General features: G+C 43.0%; 1 protein-coding gene across 1 annotated transcript; it reads right to left on the minus strand.

The window, feature by feature from the left end:
- Positions 1–52: 52 nt before the first annotated feature.
- myo1eb (myosin IEb) lies at positions 53–19718 on the minus strand. The gene is made up of 27 exons (XM_030749921.1): positions 19493–19718; positions 17400–17537; positions 16754–16843; positions 16564–16658; positions 16402–16489; positions 13925–14014; positions 13711–13842; positions 13486–13620; positions 13276–13408; positions 11146–11342; positions 10993–11073; positions 10702–10788; positions 10349–10435; positions 9642–9809; positions 9473–9558; positions 5719–5800; positions 5368–5573; positions 5145–5289; positions 4849–4963; positions 4595–4764; positions 4257–4402; positions 3124–3270; positions 1921–2078; positions 1769–1843; positions 1501–1690; positions 1189–1352; positions 53–986 (listed from the first exon to the last, which is right to left on the minus strand). The coding sequence occupies exons 1-27, from the start codon at positions 19493–19495 to the stop codon at positions 910–912; spliced, it is 3285 nt and encodes a 1094-aa protein (XP_030605781.1). The 5' UTR covers positions 19496–19718; the 3' UTR covers positions 53–909.
- Between the last annotated feature and the right edge of the window lie 1099 nt (positions 19719–20817).

The following is a 20817-nucleotide window of genomic DNA, read 5'->3' on the forward strand; positions in this document are numbered from 1 at the left end:
GAGCTGAAATATTCATGTTGATTCATCCAAACAGAAACCACAGCCGAGCATGTGACCCGAGCGGAAGCTCTTTAATCGTTTACATCAGTTTATTTCATCTTTCAGATAAAAAAAATCTTTCAGTTCTACATGATGAGAAGGATAAAATACATTTATTTATGTCAAAGCTTCTGTGTGACGTTCAGTGTCTGTTCATCTCCTCTGTTAAGGTCAAACACTGCAGATGGCTTTCAATCTCCCACTATGCTCCGTCTGTAGCAGCCCTGAAAGAAAAACACAGGGGGGTGCAGGAGAAACTTCAAATTTCGTGAGGACTCACGAAATCTGAAGTTTCTCCAGTCCTAGAAATACTAGTTGGCTAAACTAATTATTCACATTTTTGTACAACGCTGGTTAACCATCAGCTCTATAATGTAATGCAGCCTCCTGCCACGAGCTGAAGCTGCAGCCTTCCTCTTTCTATCTCTTGTAAGCCAAAAAGTTGTAAAGTCTTTGAACTGGAAAATGAAAATCTGGGTGTGTGAAGAGACAAATTGTGAAACACACAGCACTACAACTCTTTCACTGTTTGGATAATTAAAAAAAAAAAACACCTGAGATGATCAGAGACTGACGTCACATAAGGACAGTGAAAACAAAGCTTTATGAGGATGTGCAACCTGTGTGCAGTGTTAATAGGACATTTAGAGTCCAGGAATCAGCAGGTAGGCACACCAGACCCTGACCTTTCACCTCTAGGGACAGTGCAGCTGTTGCTGCCTTTGAGACTGAATCATACATGTGTTTGTTAACACGCCATCTTCAGCAGTAAGCCTTCTGTTTGCTCTCAGCTCATGTATTGAAAGTTCCTTTGACCTCTGACCCCAGCTGAGGCAGCAGGTTGGTACCTCTGACCCCTGGACATGAGGTCTAGATCTTCTCCACATAGTTTCCAGGGAACATCCCCTCTCTGCCCCGCAAGCGACCGAACCACCAACCAGACGGATCTGCAGAAACACAGAGATACTACTGAGCACGAGTCTTCAGGTAAGCATGGGGCCCATGGGGACTACAGCTCTGCAGGTTCTCTAGGTAAATACAGCTCTACCACTGAATGATAAAGAATCCCTGTTCGTTTTAACATTATAGTGTAACTACATTCAACCTTACTTCACAGTGCGTGACAGATAGCTAGGGTATCAGTGCTACCTTCAGTGAGTATCTCGATGACGTCATCAGCATTGAAGCTAAGCTCGTCAGTGTCCTGGGCGTCATAGGCGTACAGAGCTCTGCACTGAGGAGTGCGGGGCTTCGGTTTGGGTCGACCTGTTCCAGGAAGAGGTTTCACCTCCTTTGAAAGGCGCCGATGCACCCTACAGGCAAGAAGCAAGGATTACTGAAAACAGACAAAGGGACCGAGGGACAGCAAACCAAACTGGATGTTCCATTTACTGGTCTTACTGTTGACAACAGTTATGTTGGTAACACTACAATCTCAGCAATCTCACTCAGCAATCTCACCCTGCAGCGCCCTGTTCGGGAACATCCATAAAGCCCATGTCCTGGTTTTGAGGGGGACGACTGTTACGGCTACGCTGGTTCTGGAGGCGGGGCAGGGTGGGCTGCTCCATGCTGGTCTGATGTCTCAGTAATGAGCCTCTGGAGTAGGCGCTGCCCTCCTTCAGGGTTCTGTCCCCTCTGGAGCGAGGAGCTGATGGGAAAAAAGAGACTTTATAAACCAGAAGTCCTGTCAGAAGTACTGACACCTAAAGGTGGTTTTAACTGATACCTGAGCTGTGCTGGTTAGTGGATGGAGCCTGTTTTCCCATGTAGCGACTCTTGCGGTTGTCCTTCCGTGTAGGCCCTACATGTCAGATAAACAGGAAGTGAGGTAGAGTAGACAGGAAGTTGTGTTGGTGACCAAGTTGCTTCACAACTTACGGGAGTTTTTAGGCAGACCCGGTCCAATGGAAACCTGGAGGACCTTTCCACCGGGCTTCAGGACTGCTTCGTCACCCTGACCCACCTGGAACTGGATCTGTCTGGATCCCGAAGAGCTGAACGGACCCCAGCTACCCTTCTTCACCTTAAACTCCAGACTGGATGGAGAAAGAAGGGCAGAGAAGGAGGGTTCAGTTAGTACCTGTCAGGTCTAATAATTCTGAAATACGTGACATTAATTTATGAGAGCATAATGAGAGTACGAGAAATGGGGTGGCTGCAACTCAGGACAACCCCTTCTGCTACTTAACTGATGAGCTCAATATCCCAGAAGCTTAATTAAGTTGCTATAATCTGATGAAAATGTTGATGGATGCAGTGTTGCAGTTAAAATCATATTAACCATAACCCTAAACTCTACATGGGTTAGGGATTTAATTCTAACAAGACATTACAACCAGAATATAACAAGCATTTACAGCTAGTATCCAACAATTAAACCAATCAAATCAGGGAGGATTAGATCAAATGTTTTATACTTAGCCTGCTCCAGTTCTGCAGCCAGGTGCTTCTCAGCAAACAGGTTAGCATATAGCTCTAAATATTACACATCAGCAAACAGTAAAGATTTAACCTGCAGTATTTGACACTGACATGTTAGCAACAATAGCTTAAACACAGCTAAACATTCTAGTCACACAGTGTAAATGATGGACGTAGCTTCGAGGCCTGGAAAGTGAAGCCAACACTGAAATGCCTTAAACCTGCATTTTTGCTAATGGCCAACAGGGGGACTTTCAGTCCTATAGAGACCTCTGAGAAAAAAGGCCTCAGTTCTGGCCTCTGTGAACACAGTCTTTATAAGTTTATCAAACCAACTCATTTTGGGTCATATGGAATAAAAATTTAAGTCAGTTTTGTAAATTTTGGTCATTTTAAGTGTCACAAAGGAGGATTGTCTGGGATACGTCAATATTCCGATTGTGGAGTTTCATAGTCAACCCTTTGCTTTTTGCATCTGGTTTCAAAACACCAAAATGGCAACAGTGAAAATGATCATTTACAGGCTTCAAATCATGGATGACACCATGGTCACCAGGTCCATTTTTTATCTAGTCTATGACCACACCACGATTTTTTCTAAACAGTTGGTTGGTACTGCAGTGAGGTACGCTGCAGGTAGACAGACTGTTTAATACTCACAGGTTATTGAATTTTAGTGGCAGCTTCTTCTGAGTTTTCTCCTCATAACGTTTCACCAGCAGACTCAGAAACTCCGTTTTAAAGACACTCTGAAGTACACTGTCATACTGCTCCTCATGGATGATGAAGAAATCATCTTGCAGAGTGCTAGACAGACAGACAGACAGACAGGTTGGTCAGAGAAAGACGGGTGCTGCTGAATTACAAAGTGAATATTTAGAACTTTGTCTCATATGACAATGTTATCTTCTAATAGCACCATGTTCTAGTTCTGTCAGGATGCAGGGGTTTTGTTGTGGTGGTTTGTTCTCTCTCTCTCTCTTCCTTTCCAGGGGGCAGGTCTGGCTGTGTTTTGCTATGTTGAGGCGGAGCCTGAGGTCGGAGCTGGGTAATCCTGCACACCTGTTGTGCAGTGATTAGCCCTGTATTTAAGGTCCAGGTGTTACCCTCGGTCTCCGCCAGAGTGTCATTCTACCACAGTGGTAACGACCTCCAGCCAAATCACAAGGTTCATAGTGTTTACTGCCCGTCAGGTGTTCATATCTCTGTGTGTCTCTAGGAAGCTTCGATTTACGTCAGCCTGCCTGCCCTCCTGGATCCGCTCGTCAGCCACCACATACCGGCCACCTTCCACACACACTCCTAATTGCCTGCCCTCCCCACGGACCATCCAAACCCCTGCTGCCCTTACGTGCCACCCCGGCAGGGTTTCTCAAATCCCGGAATCAAGTAAGACAGTCTCTTTTGTTCGGAACTTTCAATTCACTTCCCGTTTTCAAAGAATTCACACCCAGTTGTCTCCTCTGCCTAGAGAGAATTCCCTTTTCCCCTGGTGTCCTGTGAAAGCCGCCAGCCACCTGTCACCACGCCGGATTCATCTGCAAGCCCCCAGTGCTAAACATATCTCTGACGCTGTTTCCAATAAATCATTTGTAAAGCACTCACGCCACCTCGTCCGCCTCTGCTCTTGGGTCCACTTAGTAATTCAGACAGCTAGTTGTGACAAGTTCTGATTTAAGTTCTATTTCCAGTTCTACTTTTTGGCCTAACAGACCTATACGCAGTACTAATCTGGGCCCTGATTCCATTTTCTTTGGTTCTAATTGTAGTTTTTCCCAGCACTAACAGTGTACCTCAGAGAAACAGACTGGATGTTGTTGATCTCCATCTTCCTCTTAAGAACTTCCTGGATCTGACCTTTATCTGGACCGTGCTTCACCTTCTCTCGACCAATCATGTAAAGGAAATTTGGTGTCAGGATGAGGTCCCGCTTCGCAGACTGTGGAACAACAGAAAAAGGGGCATTTTAGTGAGGCAGCGGATTTACAGGCTGTATTTCACAAAGAGTGTCTCAGGTACTCTGTATTGGACATCATGGTAAACATGATGTGAAGACAACTATTCAAACAGGGCAACAGAGCCATCATATCTGCTGTAGTTCTTCGGCCTTTCTTTTGGGTTGGCTTCATACCTTGAATCTTCGGTCATATTTCACCACAACATCAGTAAAGTCGATTCTTTCTCTGCGGCCGACAAACTGTCTGATCTCAGGATGGTTATCGGTCCCGATGTAGTCGCCCACAAAGTTCCTGTTGATGCTGTTTCTGCGGCGCTCCTTTCTGTTCAACACGACGTCCGAGGCTAGAAGAAGCAGAAATGAAAAGTCACTCAAAGCACAAACTCAAATTCAGACTTATTTGACCAACCTATGGAAAGCAGTCTTACCTTCCTCCCTCATCTTGACATACTTGCGAACAGCGATGTGTTTGCGCCATGCCTTCTGGATGACGCGAGCATACCAGTTAAATTTCCTCTCCCTCATCTCCTCCAACAGAAAGAGCTGGAGAGAGGAAACACCACCGTTATGAAAGATTAAGGACTAAAGAGCCAGACCCTGACAGGCTGACTGGACTGTGGGTCACAGGGAACCACAGCACCCAGACCCTGGTACAGGTTCTCTCAGGCACTCCGAGTCTCAGTGTTCCTGATTGCAGTTAATCCACTTGCTGAACTTTTCGTACCGACTCTGGAGCTTTGATGAAGACTTTGGTTTTCCCCAACTGGAACTGATCCTGGTCCATATTGACTGAGTTAAGGAGGTGCAGCACTCCCTTACGCTCATCGCCTGTCCATCGAGGCCAGGACTCCTTGGTCAGGATGGCGTACCTGTAGCACAGGAGTCTAAGTTAGCATGTTTAAGGAAGTGGGATGGTGTTGAGGTTATTAACACTTTTGACCTCTGACCTCTGCAGAAACTTGTTAAAGACTCGTCTGTAAGCATATCCAGCTCGACGAACTCTGATGTTCTCTCGGAGCCCCAGGTACTCCACCTGGTGTCTAACCCGGTTCTCCTCCCAGTCTCGGGGGCGTTTGGTTTCATTGGGTTTGATGCAGCGTATGTAGTGGGGAGTGCACTTCATCAGGGTCTGCACCAGACTGTTAGCTTGTTTCTATAAAAAAAAATAAATAAAAAAAAAGGGGGGGGGGGGTGTCAGGAAATACACCTGAGAACCACAGCTGGTAATAACTGCTTATTTTACTGTCATTTTAAATCTCTGTATTTCTTAATGGAGGTCAGACCTCCAACATTCTCACCTTGATCTTATTGCTGGCGGTGGTCGGTCGCCCTTTCTTCTCCGCCTCCAGGTTCTCAGGGAACAGAGCTCTGATGAACGGACTGCTCAGAAACACACCACAGGGTGGAAGTCATCATGAGGTCATCACACAAACATACACACACATGTTTAGCGTCACATCTCAAAATGGCCTGCAGCGCAAACAGCAATAAAATCTGAAATTTTCTCTTGCAGAGACAGACGACAAAGTCGTTTCAAGCACCGCTGATTCAAATTAAAAACTATTGTGTCAGGAGACTAAAAATCCTAGAAATATTCCTACTGTGTCCAACACTTTCCTGATTGTTGACATCAGAATTCCTTACAAAAGGTGACTTGTGCAGCCTCTTATTAAATTGCAGTTAATCATTCAAAAGTTAGAACCTGCAGTCCAAGCTGCTGCAGAACACGTTACAGAGCCGAGTCTTTTTGAAATATTTATTAACCCTCAAACTCAAAAGTCACCTGTTGATCTCAGTAAACGTAAGTTTTCTCCTCCCCTGTACAGAGATTTGCAGATGTGAGTAAAAGAGGTACGATGTACTGCGTTCATCAAAGCAGATTTCTACTGGAAACCAATATTTATTGGTTTATTTTTTGTGCTGTTGAAATTTGAGATTATGAGTGCTCTGATTGAGTAGAAAAGCGCTATATAAGAACTAGTCCATTTACCATTTACCATGCCATATTAAATACTGAAGTTAAGTGGCACAGCTGGTCAAATAATTCTCAGTGGATCATAGATTTTCTCGCTCCATGTCAGCGGGGACGGGCTCCGGCTCCAGCCCCCCACGACTTTGAACAGGATAAGCGGTTTCTCTGCCATCCATGGATGGATGGAAGGAACATAGATTTATTTTTGGCATGTTAAACTGTTTTTATTGGATAACCTGTGTCTGAAGAGAAAAAAAAAAACAAGACTGAGAAATTGACCATAATATATTGTTATTTAACAACAACACAAAATGCATATGAATATTATTCTCATTGTGATTTTATGTTTACAATCTGAACTGTGGGTGAAGTTCATAATTATTCTATAAATGTTACACTGACAGCAGTACTGTAACACATTTCTGAAGCTTAACTGCTGCAACATGTGCTGGGCTGGTTTTAAGGTCTTTACTGTGCTGAGTTCATAGGAACGTTGGTTCTGGGCTTTCAGGGTTGTAGCTCCAAATGTTTTTTTAATAGCCCCAGAAAAACAGAAAACACTGGTCTCCAATTCCTGCACTGATATTATGATATTGTTATTTAAAGGTCTGTGTCATTCGTGCAGCAGTTCTTCTTTAGAAAGGGAGACCAGAGAAGATAAAGAAAACAGGATGTTGCAGACGGGTCCAGAGGAAAGTAAGGAATGCACACACATTCCCAGTGCTCCGCTTTACAGCTTTATACGCAGCTTAGTAGGATATATTCTGAGGCAGATGCATTGAAAAAGGCCACTATTCATTTCTGAGTTTATTATTTACTTACATTATGTAGTCATAATTTCTTCATGAGATTTAGTTAGATTAATTTTGTGTAAAGTAACTTCATCCTTTTAATAAGTTGGACAGGAGGAAGGAGAAGATAACAGGAGGTGGTGAGTACCAGAGTTAACAGACTCCTAGCACATGATGGAAAGTAAAGAATGAAATCCCAGATTGCACTTATTTTGTTTTTGATTTCATAAAGCTGATCACAGCCGCTACTTTTGACTGATTCCATCAGCCTCTCGTAGAGATAGGACCCTCTATGAACACGATCAATTCACACATTCTGAGTTCTTCCTTTTATTATAAAGGAACCAGCTATTTTTGAACTCCTAAGTTTACAGTTGCAAATACACTTTATAACTTTCTCAAACCACTTTCTCATATTAAAGTAATAAGTAACTGCAGAGCAGCCACCAACAGGAAGCAGACCTCAGAGACCCTCTGCTCTGATCCACATTAAACACACCCTGTGTCCATCCACTGATACCTCCATCACTCCCTGCAGTTTTATTAAAAAACATTAATGGCACTCCGACACCAACCAGTTCAGCAGTTTGTTAGTGATTTTAAAAAGCATATGACTGGACCCATGTGAAAAGTCACACGCATGATCGGACTTTTCTCAGAGGCCTCGATGTCACAGTCACGGATGCTCGGGATGTTGCTGTCTCTGATCATTGTTACATATTTTCAGAAGTATTTTATCTGTCAAAACAGAGACCAACCGGTTTTTCCAAGTACACATCATCAGTACTGTTGTGATGAAATCATGGGCAATTTCTCTGATGCAGTTTTTCAAATCATTGATCATAATGCTCCTGTCAAAACTATTACTGTACGTGCTCCACCTAAAGCACCCTGGAGAAACTGTGAAACGGTAAATACAGCAAAAATATTCTGCTGGAGGGCTGAGAGAAATGTCTGTAATGATTAATCTCTGGCTCCCCTCCACAGTGTGCCCTTTGTCCTGTCTCCCTCCCCTCACCCCCAGCAGGTCACAGCAGATGACTGCCCCTCCCTGAGCCTGGTTTGAAAACCTACAGGTTTCTTCCTGTTAAAAAGGTGTTTTTCTGTCCCACTGTCACCAAGTGTTGCTCATAGGGGGTCATTTTGACTGTTGGGTTTCTATCTTACAATACAAAGCGCCTTGAGGCAACTCTTTGTTGTGATTTGTGCTATATAAATAAAACTGAATTGAGCTGAAGTCATACTTCTTGTGTTTTTAATCTTTCATGGTAATCAGAGTTTATGTGCAATGAAATCTGCTATATGAATAAAACTGATATTGCAGTAAATGCAATTGCATTTTAATCGCATTTCAATATTTGACATGAGAAATATTAATTTAAGTTCAGTTGATGAATGAATCAATATACATAAGCTTAAACTTCATAATTTTGTTTATTTTCCCACCAGTCTGCTACACAGACCAATGAAGGGTGGAAGTGCTCCTGTGATAAGCAAACACCTGAAATTAAAGTTAAGCATCATAACTGGATAGTTTTATTCAACATTAATGTCTCACTTGTTATAGTTGGAAATTAATCATTCTCTCAGCTGTATTCCTTGATGTTGAAATGTGTTATGCTTGTTTTAACAGCTTATTTTGAATTAAAGACTTAAAATTAAACCACAAAAAGGAGAAAAAGTTCGTTCTCCGTTTAACAGCTGCTGTTACACAGCTGTGCTTCGCACTCACGGTTGCTAGGCGACATGAGCTACGCAGAGGTGACGGCAGCTGATATGAAGGCTAGCCGCTCACTTCCGGTCTTTGTGGTGTTCGTGGGCTGCGAAAGACGTGGGCCGGGTCCTTTGCAGGATGCGGCCCCTAATTTGGACATTGTGCGTCGATATAATCTGTATGCCGGGAACTCGCGCACTGAGAAACGTTCCATGGTGCAAAGTGCCATTAAAATGCGTTAAAATTTTTAACGCGTTAATTTCCCCATAAGTAATTAATTAATCGAAATTAACGCGTTAAAGTCCCACCCCTAATATATATATATATATATATCCATTTCTGAGCTGGGCTCATCTCTGTCTCATTGATAACTCTGGCTCTTTGAAACCCAAGATCAATCTGAGCCAGCCTGCAGCCTCCAACAGACCTCTGAAGTAGTATTTCTGACCAAAATGTCCTCACATTGTAGGCGTCTTGGTACACCATGGCCCTCATAATGATATATAAACAGTACACACACACACACACACACACACACACACACACACACACACACACACACACAGAGTACTTACAATTCACTGCTCTGCATCAGCTCAATGATGTCACTGAACAACACGTCTCTGTTCCTCTCACAGAACCCGCTGACATTATATGACACCTGATCACAGACACACAGGTACAAACAGTGAACACAGACACACATGGCCATTAAGCAGACAGGTGTACAGGTATGGTGAGGACCTTGCCAGCATAATGGTGGACAATGAATCCTTTGTTCCAGCTGCTGAAGTGTTCATGAGATCCAATCTGCCCCTGCAGTTTCTGGAGCAGGGTCTGATCCGCCCCCTCTCCTTTAGCGTGCATCGTGGCGCACACGTCATCCAGGATGCTCATGATCCCAGGAGGATTCTGCAAATCAGAGGATGTTCGCTTATCTATACTCAAAGCAGCAGAAATCTCACCTGTACTCAGGTAATATCATGGCTGGATCAAAAGGCCAAATGAGGCGCACTGATTTTTAGGCTTGTACAGATCCCTGTTCTTTAAATAAAAACTCGATGCCCATGCACACCTGATTAAAAACGCCTTTCATTTCATCAGAAATACAACTGAGTGTAATATTTTTATTTTGTCTGTTTCATTAGATTCTCTGATGTTTTGGGTTCCGTTTATGCAGAAATATTAAAGACTTCAGAGGGCTAACAGCCTTTCCAAGCACTGCTTTGATGCAAATCATTTTTATATCAATAAGGACTGCCGGAGGACCAGTCTGCTGCAGGTCTCACTGATGTAAAAAGGATTCATGTCAAAGCAGTGCTCAGAAGACCCAGTGTGAGATAAAGAAGGATTCATTTGCAACTACTCAATAAAATCCAAGAATAAAAACACAGATAAGATGAGCCCCATTTAATTTAATCTGAGTTGTGTTCACTGATTGGCTGACTCACCAGTTTGGACTCAATGAGGTCACAGACCACCTTGTTGTTAAAATAGTCAATGGGGGTCCATTTGATTCCCTCCTGAACATATTCTTCCTGCAAAGACATGACAACATTTCTTTATTATGTGACCCCTGCTTCACATTTAATCCATTTATTTTATCAGTGCAGGTCAAAATCAAGCACTGAGTGATATTTTTTTATTGAGTCTGGAAATCAGTTTGAATCACTTAAACATGATAATAACCCAACAGTTAGTCCCAAAGTTATTTAAAAAGATTTAAGCCATTTTCTTAAACCAGTTATCCATTAAAGTTTATTTTTCAATTAAAAAAAAAAAAAAAAAAAAAAAAGATTGTCACCTGTTCGGCTTTCAGAGTGAGCTCAATAAAAATCTGCTGCAGCTTCTCGTTGACAAAGTTGATGCAGAACTGCTCGAAACCATTTTGCTTAAAAAGAAAAAGAAAAAATGTGAAGAAGGTAATCAATAATCTGAGCATAATTAATCACCGGGGACTGTTTATTGATAATGGGGACTTCTTTGGAAGAGGAAACTGTTTGTGTGAAGTCTTCACTTTGTCTGAAGTTAAGGATGTGGTTTCCACATTCAGGGCGGACTACAGTTTAAACCAGGAAGTAAAGTGAATTTGCACCTGGAAGATCTCGAAGCCGTAAATGTCGAGGACTCCGATGTTGAACTCCTCCCGGTCCTTCTGCATGGCTTTATTAATACACTGACGCACAGAGAAATGTCAATAAGCAGGAAATAAAGAATAAAAATAAAGCAAAGTGTGCAGGGCACTAACATCAACGAGGAAGTCGAAGAGTCGGGCGTACAGCGCTTTGGACAGGGCATCTCTGGAGAAACAGGCCTGCTCGGTGTTCAGGGTGACCGAGATGGATTCAGTCTTCCCGCCCCACTTACTGTCCATAACCCTGCTGGTCAGCTTCTTACAGAGACCATCCTGAGAGATTCCCAGAAGGTAGGCTGGAAAGGCCAGAACTGAAAGGGAGACAGAAGATTTTACTGCTGTTGATTCTAAAAAAGTACACCGCCCCTTCAAAAGTACTGGAACATTGATGCCAGTCACTTTATTTTTGCTAAAGATGAAAACATTTGAATTTGAAATAAAATTAACAAAAGAAGAAATATATCAATATGAGACAAAAGATCAACATCTCAGCTTTTTTTTTTCCAGGCATTTCCATCTGGGTGTGATACTTGGGGGTTGGGGGGGGGGGGGGGGGGGGTGTACTCCCTTCAGTCTGCTCTTTAGGGTTTAAGTCTGGAGATTGACTAGGCCAGTCTAAAAGTATTTGGTCATTATCTTGTGGCGTGATGAAGGATCCTCCTAATCAGTTTGGTTGCATCTTTCTTTAAATTGAAAATCAAAATGTTTCTGTAGACTCTGAGTTCATCGTACTGCTGACAGCATGTGTCACATCATTGATGAAGGCTAATGAGCCCGTCCCAGAAGAAGCCATGACATCACCTCAACTGCATTTCACAGCTCGTATGTTTGTGATTATGAGCAGATCCTCTCTTTCTCTAAAATTCTGTCTTTCCATCACCTTGATAAAAGGTTCATCTTTGTCTCATCACTCCATAAAACTTTATCCCAGAATTTCTGAGGCTTGTCTCTGCACTTCTTGGCAAATTCCAGCCCAGCCTTCGTCTTCTTCTTCTGGCTAATTAGTGGTTTGAATCTTCTGGTGAAGCCTCTGTACGTCTGTTCATGAAGTCTTCTGTGAACAGTAGATTGTGATACCTTCACTCCTGCCCTCTGGAGGATGTTGCCAATGTTACTAACAGTTGTTTTAGGATCTTTCTTTACATCAGCTGCTGTTGTTTTCCTTGGTCTACTAGTTCAACATCTGTTACTTAGACATCAGTGACAATTTTCTTCTTCATGATGATCCAAACGGTTATACTGGCTGTGGCCAATGTTTGTGCAGTGGCTCTGATTGATTTTCCATCCAGCTTCACAGTTGCTTGTTCTTCATCCACAGACAGCTCTCTGGTTTCACATTGGTTACTCCTCTAACTAGAAATGCACAGTCTGCACAGCCAAAACTGAACTAAGCCCAGACATTCAGCACTATTTATTTTCTTAATAATCAATGCAGTTAGTAGATGGTTATGTTCAGCTGCTTTCAGTACTGCTGGTATTTGTGTTAGACTCTGTCCAACCGCTCAACAAACTCCTTCCATTAACTGATGCTTCAATCTTAAAAATGATCAATCTGTCTTTATTAGTTGGCTATGTACCTCAGGCCTTCAAGGTGGCTGTAATTAAACCGCTACTTAAAAAGCCATCACTGACCCAGCTGTCTTAGCTAATTATAGGCCAATCTCCAACCTTCCTTTTCTCTCAAAGATTCTTGAAAGAGTAGTTGTAAAACAGCTAACTGATCCTCTGCAGAGGAACGGTTTATTTGAAGAGTTTCAGTCAGGTTTCAGAATTCATCACAGTACAGAAACAGCATTAGTGAAGGTTACAAATGATCTTCTTACAGCCTCTGACAGTGGACTCCTCTCTGTACTTGTCCTGTTGGACCTCAGTGCAGCTTTGATACTGTTGACCATAACATTTTATTACAGAGATTAGAGCATACTATAGGTATTAAAGGTACTGCACTGCAGTGGTTTGAATCATATTTATCTAACAGACTCCAGTTTGTTCATGTAAATGGGGAGTCTTCTTCACACACTAAGGTTAATTATGGAGTTCCACAGGGTTCTGTGCTTGGACCAATTCTATTTACATTATACATGCTTCCCTTAGGCAGTATTATTAGAAAGCATTGCATCAATTTTCATTGTTATGCAGATGATACCCAGCTTTATCTATCCATGAAGCCAGATGACACGTTTTTCTGTGGTGAAACTGTAGTGTACTGTAGTATAATGCAGTGCAGTTTGCGTGCTTTCTTACAGTCCTGGCTCTCAACCACAGCGTAGTTGTTCTCCTCTCTGAAGCTGATGTTTCCCAAATGAAGAATTCCCCCGACTAGCTGAAGAACCGAATCCTGATCTTCCAGTGACAGACCCACAACTGACATGGCCTCCTAAGAGACAGACAGGTGCAGACACTTTAACATGCAGACTGGTGCAGACAGACGGGTGCAGGCAGACAGGTGCAGACCATTGTATCTGAGAACTCCTTCTTGTCGTTAACGTCCTCCACCGTGTAGGTTCCTGATTGGTTGAGGTAGTTGTAGTAGTCAGGGGTCGTGACCCCAAGGTTCTCCCTCTGCTCCGCACTGGCTCCTGCCAGCAGCTGAGGACACAGGTCACACAGGCCAGCATTAATTGTAGTTTTCAGCTGTAGTACATATGGTAGTACTTGTTGCAGTACATGTTGCAGTACCTGATAGTAGATGTGGAAGTTTCTCTCGCCTTGATTCTGAGAGACAACTCGACTTTTCTCTAGAAGGAAGTTGGAGATTTTGCCTCCATCAGGAGCTCCTCCTCGACTGAACTGGATCTCAAAGTATTTCCCCTGCCGAGAGGATGGAAGCATGTCTGTGTGCGTGTCTAAATCTGCGCGGTGGCGTGAGGTATGTGTGCGCGTTTATACTCACAAATCTGCTGGAATTGTTGTTGCGGACGGTTTTGGCATTTCCGAAAGCCTCGAGCAGAGGGTTGGACTGCAGGATGATGTCTTTGACACGCTGCAGGTGATGACACAGATCAGGAACATAAAATATCACAACACTTACATAAGGACAGGTGAGGGGGGCACCAGAGCTGTGATGAGTGTGTGTAGGTAAATTAACACAGCGGTTCTGCACTCTCAGGTACGATGGTCCGCACTCACTGATGGGCCACACAGTGGAGCAGTGGGTCATTCTAATCCTTAAACCAGGAAGTCACAAAGAATGTACTTTTGTTACAACAGCTGCCTGGAAGCAGCCAAAGCTTCATGAGGAAATACATTTTAGAAGTTGGAGGAACAGCAGCACACATCAGAAAACACCTGGTGAAACACTGCCCCCTGGTGGTTAATGCTCTGCAGAGACTAATCACAAAATATTTTTAAGGAAAACATTTTCTCTTTATTTTTCCATGTTCTCAGATGTTTCTCTGTTTTTATTTTATTGTGGGTGTTCCTGTAGGACCCAGTTAGAGGAAGCTCGCTGAGCTAAAACTCTGAGCTCGTTGACCCTGAAATCAAAGTCCAAGTTTTCTGACTTACCATGGTAACAGACTTATCCTGCTCACTGGCAGGTTTTCTTCAACAAACTGAGTTTCTGTCTGACTTTTCCCCTCCTGCTGCACCTGAGGCATTGTTACAAACACTGAAGTCCCAGTTAGACGTGGGTTTGCTATGTCCTGGACTTAACATGAGCGCTTCATAATCAATCAGTCATTGATTATCAGCTCAGAATCAGATGTCTAGTCTCCATCTTTGTAACTCTGAGACTCTGGACAGTAATGCAGCTGACTGTAATCCAGTTACATCAACTGTAGAATCATTATTTACATCACACTGATCTGTATAACACACTGATCAGTGATCGATCATCTGGCACACTGATGGCTACACGTGTGTCAGCTGGATCTTGGAGATGAATTGAGTATCTGAGTGAAGATGGGGCTGAAATGACTTTCCAACTCTCAAACTGAACTAAACAGATTTAAAGAGATGTTTTAAAGCAGCTGCAGACCGTCTGTAATCTGATTACATTTCGTGTTCACAGACCGAAATTCATTCATTAAATGATGAAATTCAGAGTCTGAGCCTCAACATATTTTCACTGAAAATCACCTGAACTGGTGTCAGTGGGTCGACCCAGAGCCGGATCCACCTGAAGAACTCAGACTCTGTAACGGATCAGAAAACCGCGTCAAAGTCCGCCTGCACCACAGGACGGATCCAAAACGGATTCAGATCAGAATCAGTTCAGCTCCAGGATCAGGTGCATTCGTCTTCAATGTGTGCTCGCCACGCACTTTTGCAATTTAAAGTTGTCCATCAGGTACATTTCTCTAAAGCTAAACTGGCGCGCATCTACCCAGGTGTGGACCCAACATGTGACAGATGTAGGAGTGCACCTGCGACATTAATCCACATGTTTTGGTCTTGTCCCTCCCTGGCTAATTTCTGGAAATCAGTTTTCCATACTATATCTGACGTTTTGCTCTGTAAGATTGAGCCGAACCCCGTGTCTGCCATCTTTGGAGTTGCCCCAGAACTGGATTTACCACGTTTCAAACAAAGAATGCTCTCATTTTCATCTTTAATTGCCAGGAGAGCTATCTTATTAAGGTGGAAGGATCCAGCTCCTCCTTCTCATTCACACTGGATAAGGGATATTATGTTGTGTATGGACTTAGAAAAGATAAGATTTACTGTCCGAGGTCATGAAAATAGATTTTATAAAGTTTGGCACCCCTTCTTGACAGTTTATGAGAAATCTACTACTATTGTCTCTGAGCAAATGTTATATCTATATTGTACCTCAGTTTAGTTTTGTGTGGGTGTGTCTGCTGTGTGGGGTTTTGTTTGTGGGTTAAAATCTGTAAAAATTTGATTACTACACATGGCTTTGTATTGTATCTGTCAATATATTTCCAGTAATCAATAAAGAGACATTTGAAAGAAAGAAAGAATCAGTTCAGCTCCGGTCATTTCCAGCTCATCCTGTCCAGATCCATCTTGGATCCATTCAGAGTAGCTCATCCTGTCCCATCTCAGTCTGCGTTAATGATTTCAAATGTCTCACCAAAATGATCCTGAAATGTGTCGTATTTGTGTGAGCAGGATGGAGACGGCTCTGTAACACGTTTCTGCTGACATATTTGCTTCACTCATCAAACTTTCATTCATTTCTGACCTCTGACCTCTAACAGGAGCTCAGTGAGACATGTTTGCTGGTTCTATGACTGAACTGTGATCAGCTGTTCTGGAACAGGAAGCTCAGTTTGTTGAAGCTGGTTCCTGGATCTGCACATCAGCCACAGCTGAGGTCCTCCATACACGCCTTTGCATGTTACTTTAAAAGCCTCTTTCCTGCTAAATAAACCGATCACCCAATCAGTCGCCTTTGACTCTGACCTGAACTTTGTCGCCTCCTCCGGACACTTTGGACACGTAGCTCATGATGTACTTGGCAGCTACAGTTTTTCCCGCGCCGCTCTCACCACTGTCAAAGACAAGCGTCATGTTACACGTATGCAATCGCATGCCTGTTAAAAGAGCGCTTAAAGCCACACCTACCTGATGATGACACACTGGTTCTCGCTGTCAATCATCATGTTTCTGTACACGTTGTCAGCCAGCGCATAGATGTGGGGGGGGTTCTCGTACTGAGCCTGATGGGAGGAGGGGGGGATTAATCAGTTAGCTGTCTGTGCATCCGTTTGTGTGTGTGTGTGTGATTGTGTGTGTGTGTGTGTGTGTATCTCACCGCTCCCTGGTAAAGCTCCACTTCCTTCCCGGTGAAATATGGCAGCTGTTTGAACGGGTTCACAGAGATGAGCACCGGGCCGATGTAGGTCTGAGAACAAAATCGGGTCAAGGAACACGAGCAGCAGTGATCAGGACCCAGCAGGACTCACCTCGTTTGGCACCGGTTTTCTGCTGCTCAGAGGGGGTCGTGTGATCATTGGGGTCTTTACTGTACCTTAAACTAGGAAGCAAACCTGATCTGAGTTTGCGTGATCTGCCCTTCAGGATCATCTACACATGCACCTCTGGACCGTTTCTACATCTGGGATGTGCTGGACCTCCTACCGTGTGTCCACACTGTGATGCTGGTGAATACTGAGGTATGGCATCACTGAGCTCTGCAATCATTTCAAAAGGCTACTGTGGTTTATCGATCCTGTTAATAAAGTTTCATACAAAACTGGAGGAGAAATTCACCCTCAGGTCACAGGTGAGATGCTCCACAGCTTTCTGAAGGAAAATAGGAACCATAGAAACTTTTTTTCTTACCCAGTGAGAACACGATGGAGTCAAACACATGCAATAACAAAGCAGCGGTGAGACAACTACAGGTGAGGTCATCAGTCAATCAACCAAACACAACAGAGTGTGTGTGTCAAGGATACAAAGATGTAGTCGTCCATGTATCTCTTCTTCAGGTTGTCCGTGATGGCATCCTCGTTGATCTTGGACAGCAGCACCATGTCGTCCACACCGCTCACCTTCACGTTCTGAGCCTGCCAATGGTAACGCTCCTTACTGCCCTGGGGGTGGGACAAAACAGAGACATTTAAATCAGTGAATCTGATTGTTCACCTGTTATCCGTGCAGGTGAAAGAAGACAAAACAGATCAGACTGGCCCACCTTGAGGCCACACCCACTGAGACAGTTTCAGGTGATTCACAGAAGGTCAGACTTTTCAGACTCTGCTGGACCTTTAAAGGTGCCGCCGTGCTGCATTGTACCTGAACGTTTGGACTTACCTGAGCATGAATCAGTGAGGGTGCACGTTTAGAGCTTTAAGAGTCATCTCAAACTCGTCTTCACTCAGATGCAGATACGGCAAATCATTGATCACTTTGATGCATTTAGATTTGCAAATGTTGCTGTAAATCAGGGAAAAAGTGTCTCCAGGACCCCGACCCCAGGGACCCGGGGACCTAGGTGAGTGTGATTCAAACAGTGACACCTGCAGAAGCGATCAGTGTGTCCTCATAGAAATATGGAGACCTGAGAATAACATCTGAGATCAGGAGAAAACGGTGATGCAGGCGCTGTCGCTGATCGCTGATTGGTTATAAAAGTGCTAACGTCTTACTGGGATTTCATGTCTGTGGACATGCAGATGAATCCGCTCTGATAGCGACTTCATGAATGAGGAAATGAAACTGAGTGTCAGTCAGCTGGTTCAGGTGCAGCAGCAGGAGGGGAGGAGTCACGGAGAAACTGCAGGTGACTCACAGAGTCTGTTACCACGGTAACTGACTTAGAGTCTTGCTGGAGCGGTTTCTTCTCTGGTTTGTCTGTTTCCAGGTGATCGTTTCTTACAGTTTGCCCTTTGACCTCAAGCTTCATGGCTGCAGATCTTTAACAGGTCTGTCTCGCCCGCCTAAATTCCCAGCATTCCTCAGTCCTGCAGGATCTTGTCGTGTTGAGGCGGGGTGAGCGGCGGCGTCCCGACACGCTGAGCTGCAGGACGCTGCATGCAGCAGGGCGTGTGTGTGTGTGTGTGTGTGTGTAGCCACAGTCACTGACAGACGTTTCCATTCACAGATTTTAAATTTGAGCTTAAGTCTGACTATAATTCAGAGTCGTGATCAGTAAAGTCAGAAAAACATTTAAAACAAGAAAAAAAAAAAAAACTACAGCAGAAAGAAAAATTAGCTCAGATTAAAAATAAATCAACTCATTTGAGCTCCTGAGCTACCGCCTGACCCCCGAGGGGGCGGGGCCTCAGAGGTTTTTGAATTCAGCCCCACAGCATCACCTGCCTTCCTGCTACCCCCTGATTGGCTCCTCTCCGGTCAGGAGGTCATGCTGGGAGAGTCTGAATAAACTTTATTCATCAGCTACACCTGTGCAAGCAGCTGTTTGAGTGGTAACAGGAAGGTAAACAAAATGACCAAAAATGCTCAGCTGAGAATTGAACAGTTTCATTTCAAAAATGTGTTTTTTTTGTTATTCGTGTTTTAATTTTTAACTTGTTTGGGTCATCATTTAACTGAAGTTCAGCCCCCATTATCATTTTATTATTTTCAGTTTATTCTTATTTATTTTTACATTTTAAATGTTATTTGATGCAAGCATATTTATTTCTGTTATTTCTGTATTTATTTTATATTTTATTCAAATGTATTCAATCCTGCTATTATTTGTGATTTTTCTGTATTTCATTTATAGTGGTTGAATTCTCTTATTTTTAATCTTTATTTAAAAAATTTTATTTGTATTCTTTTTTCTAATTTTTTTCTGAGTTTTATAATAATAATAATTACTGTTTTTATTTATTTTCACTTTATTTAAAAATCACATTTTGTGATCAGGAAGTTTTGTTCTTTCAGCAGTGAGCTGCAGAGATTTGATCAGAAGTTTGTCCATCACAGTCAAACCTGAAGGACCAGAACCAGAACTAGAACCAGGTCCAGGACCAGTTTCAGGCCCTGGTCCAGAACCTGGGCTGATTTTGTGTTTTTTTTGTAATGAAGTCTGTGAACTCACCATGTCTGCTGCTGCTTCACTTCCTGCTTCAGAGAAAAGTTGAGAAACCTTTAGTCTCAGGTGGATCCAGTTGAGCTCAGACTGGTCCTGGGTCAGGTGAGTCTGGGTCAGACGTCCTCAGTCCGGCTTAAATCGCTTCACTTCGGTTCTGCTGCTTTAAACAGCATTTTTCTCTTCGTCTGTTTTTTTCTTCCTTCAGTCTTCAGAGTCTCAACTCTCTGCAGGTGTGGGCAGGTAGGCTCCGCCTCTGGAACTCTGGGTAATGCAGTGTGAAGAAAGCGCCCCAGGGCTCTGCTGCCCCCAGTGGCCAGAAGCAGAACTACATGAAGACGATGTCAAGCAGGAAACATAATTTACACATTTTTACTTTTTTATTTATTCATGTTGCTGCTTTGTAATTTTCAGTGATTTTTTTAAAAACTGTGATTAATATTTTATAATATTTTTAATTTGCTGTAATATTCATAATACTATTAACTAATTCATATTTCTATAGTTGGCATTTGTGTATTTATATTATTTTGTGATTATTGTATTTTTTTAATTGTGTCAATTCATTTTTTTCCATCCATCCAGCCTATTCTGCTTATCCAAGCCTCTCCCAGCTACCACATCAAAGACAGTCTTAATAATATTAATAATAATAACAATAACTTAGATTTATATAGGAATTGTCTCACCGCATACAAAGAGATGAAAGAGGCCAAAACGTGTCATTTATAGTCCTATACTCAGAGGTCAAGGTGGGCCGAAACGATCCGGAGCTACGTGTTTGGTGCAGGTGTGTTGCGGTACTTCAGCATCTAGCTAGAAGCTACAGGAGAGGAGCGAGCAAAAGGAAATAACGTTTGGCAGCTAGTTTCAAATGCAAAGTTTCTATCAGCTCAACAAATTATCAGCAAACACACAAAGTGTTTGTGTGCAGTTTGTCACACACTGTGTGTGAGACGTTCACTCAGAGATGGAGAAAGAGGAAACAGATTTAAAGATAATGACCGTCATTTTTTGTAAAGCTATTTAAATTCCCAGTATTCAATGCTGAAGCTATTTAAAGATAAAGACATTAGATCTCTGTACAATGTGAAGTTACGTTTTTCATATTGTGAAACTTTGTGTTATTCCAAGGTTACACAAAGGCAGTTTAGTGCAGGACAAAAAAGCTTGCTGTACTGTGGTGAAGTTACAGTAAAGCCTATACACAAAGAATCTACAACAGTACTATACTACTACTACTACTACTACTACTACTACTACAGCCGATCTTAGGGTTCCTCCACCTGCTGAACCCTCTGTGACCCCTGACTGCGCTGGTTTCCTGTTGAGCT

Source organism: Archocentrus centrarchus, chromosome 16, assembly GCF_007364275.1.
Source record: "Archocentrus centrarchus isolate MPI-CPG fArcCen1 chromosome 16, fArcCen1, whole genome shotgun sequence".
NCBI classification, from domain to species: Eukaryota; Metazoa; Chordata; class Actinopteri; order Cichliformes; family Cichlidae; genus Archocentrus; species Archocentrus centrarchus.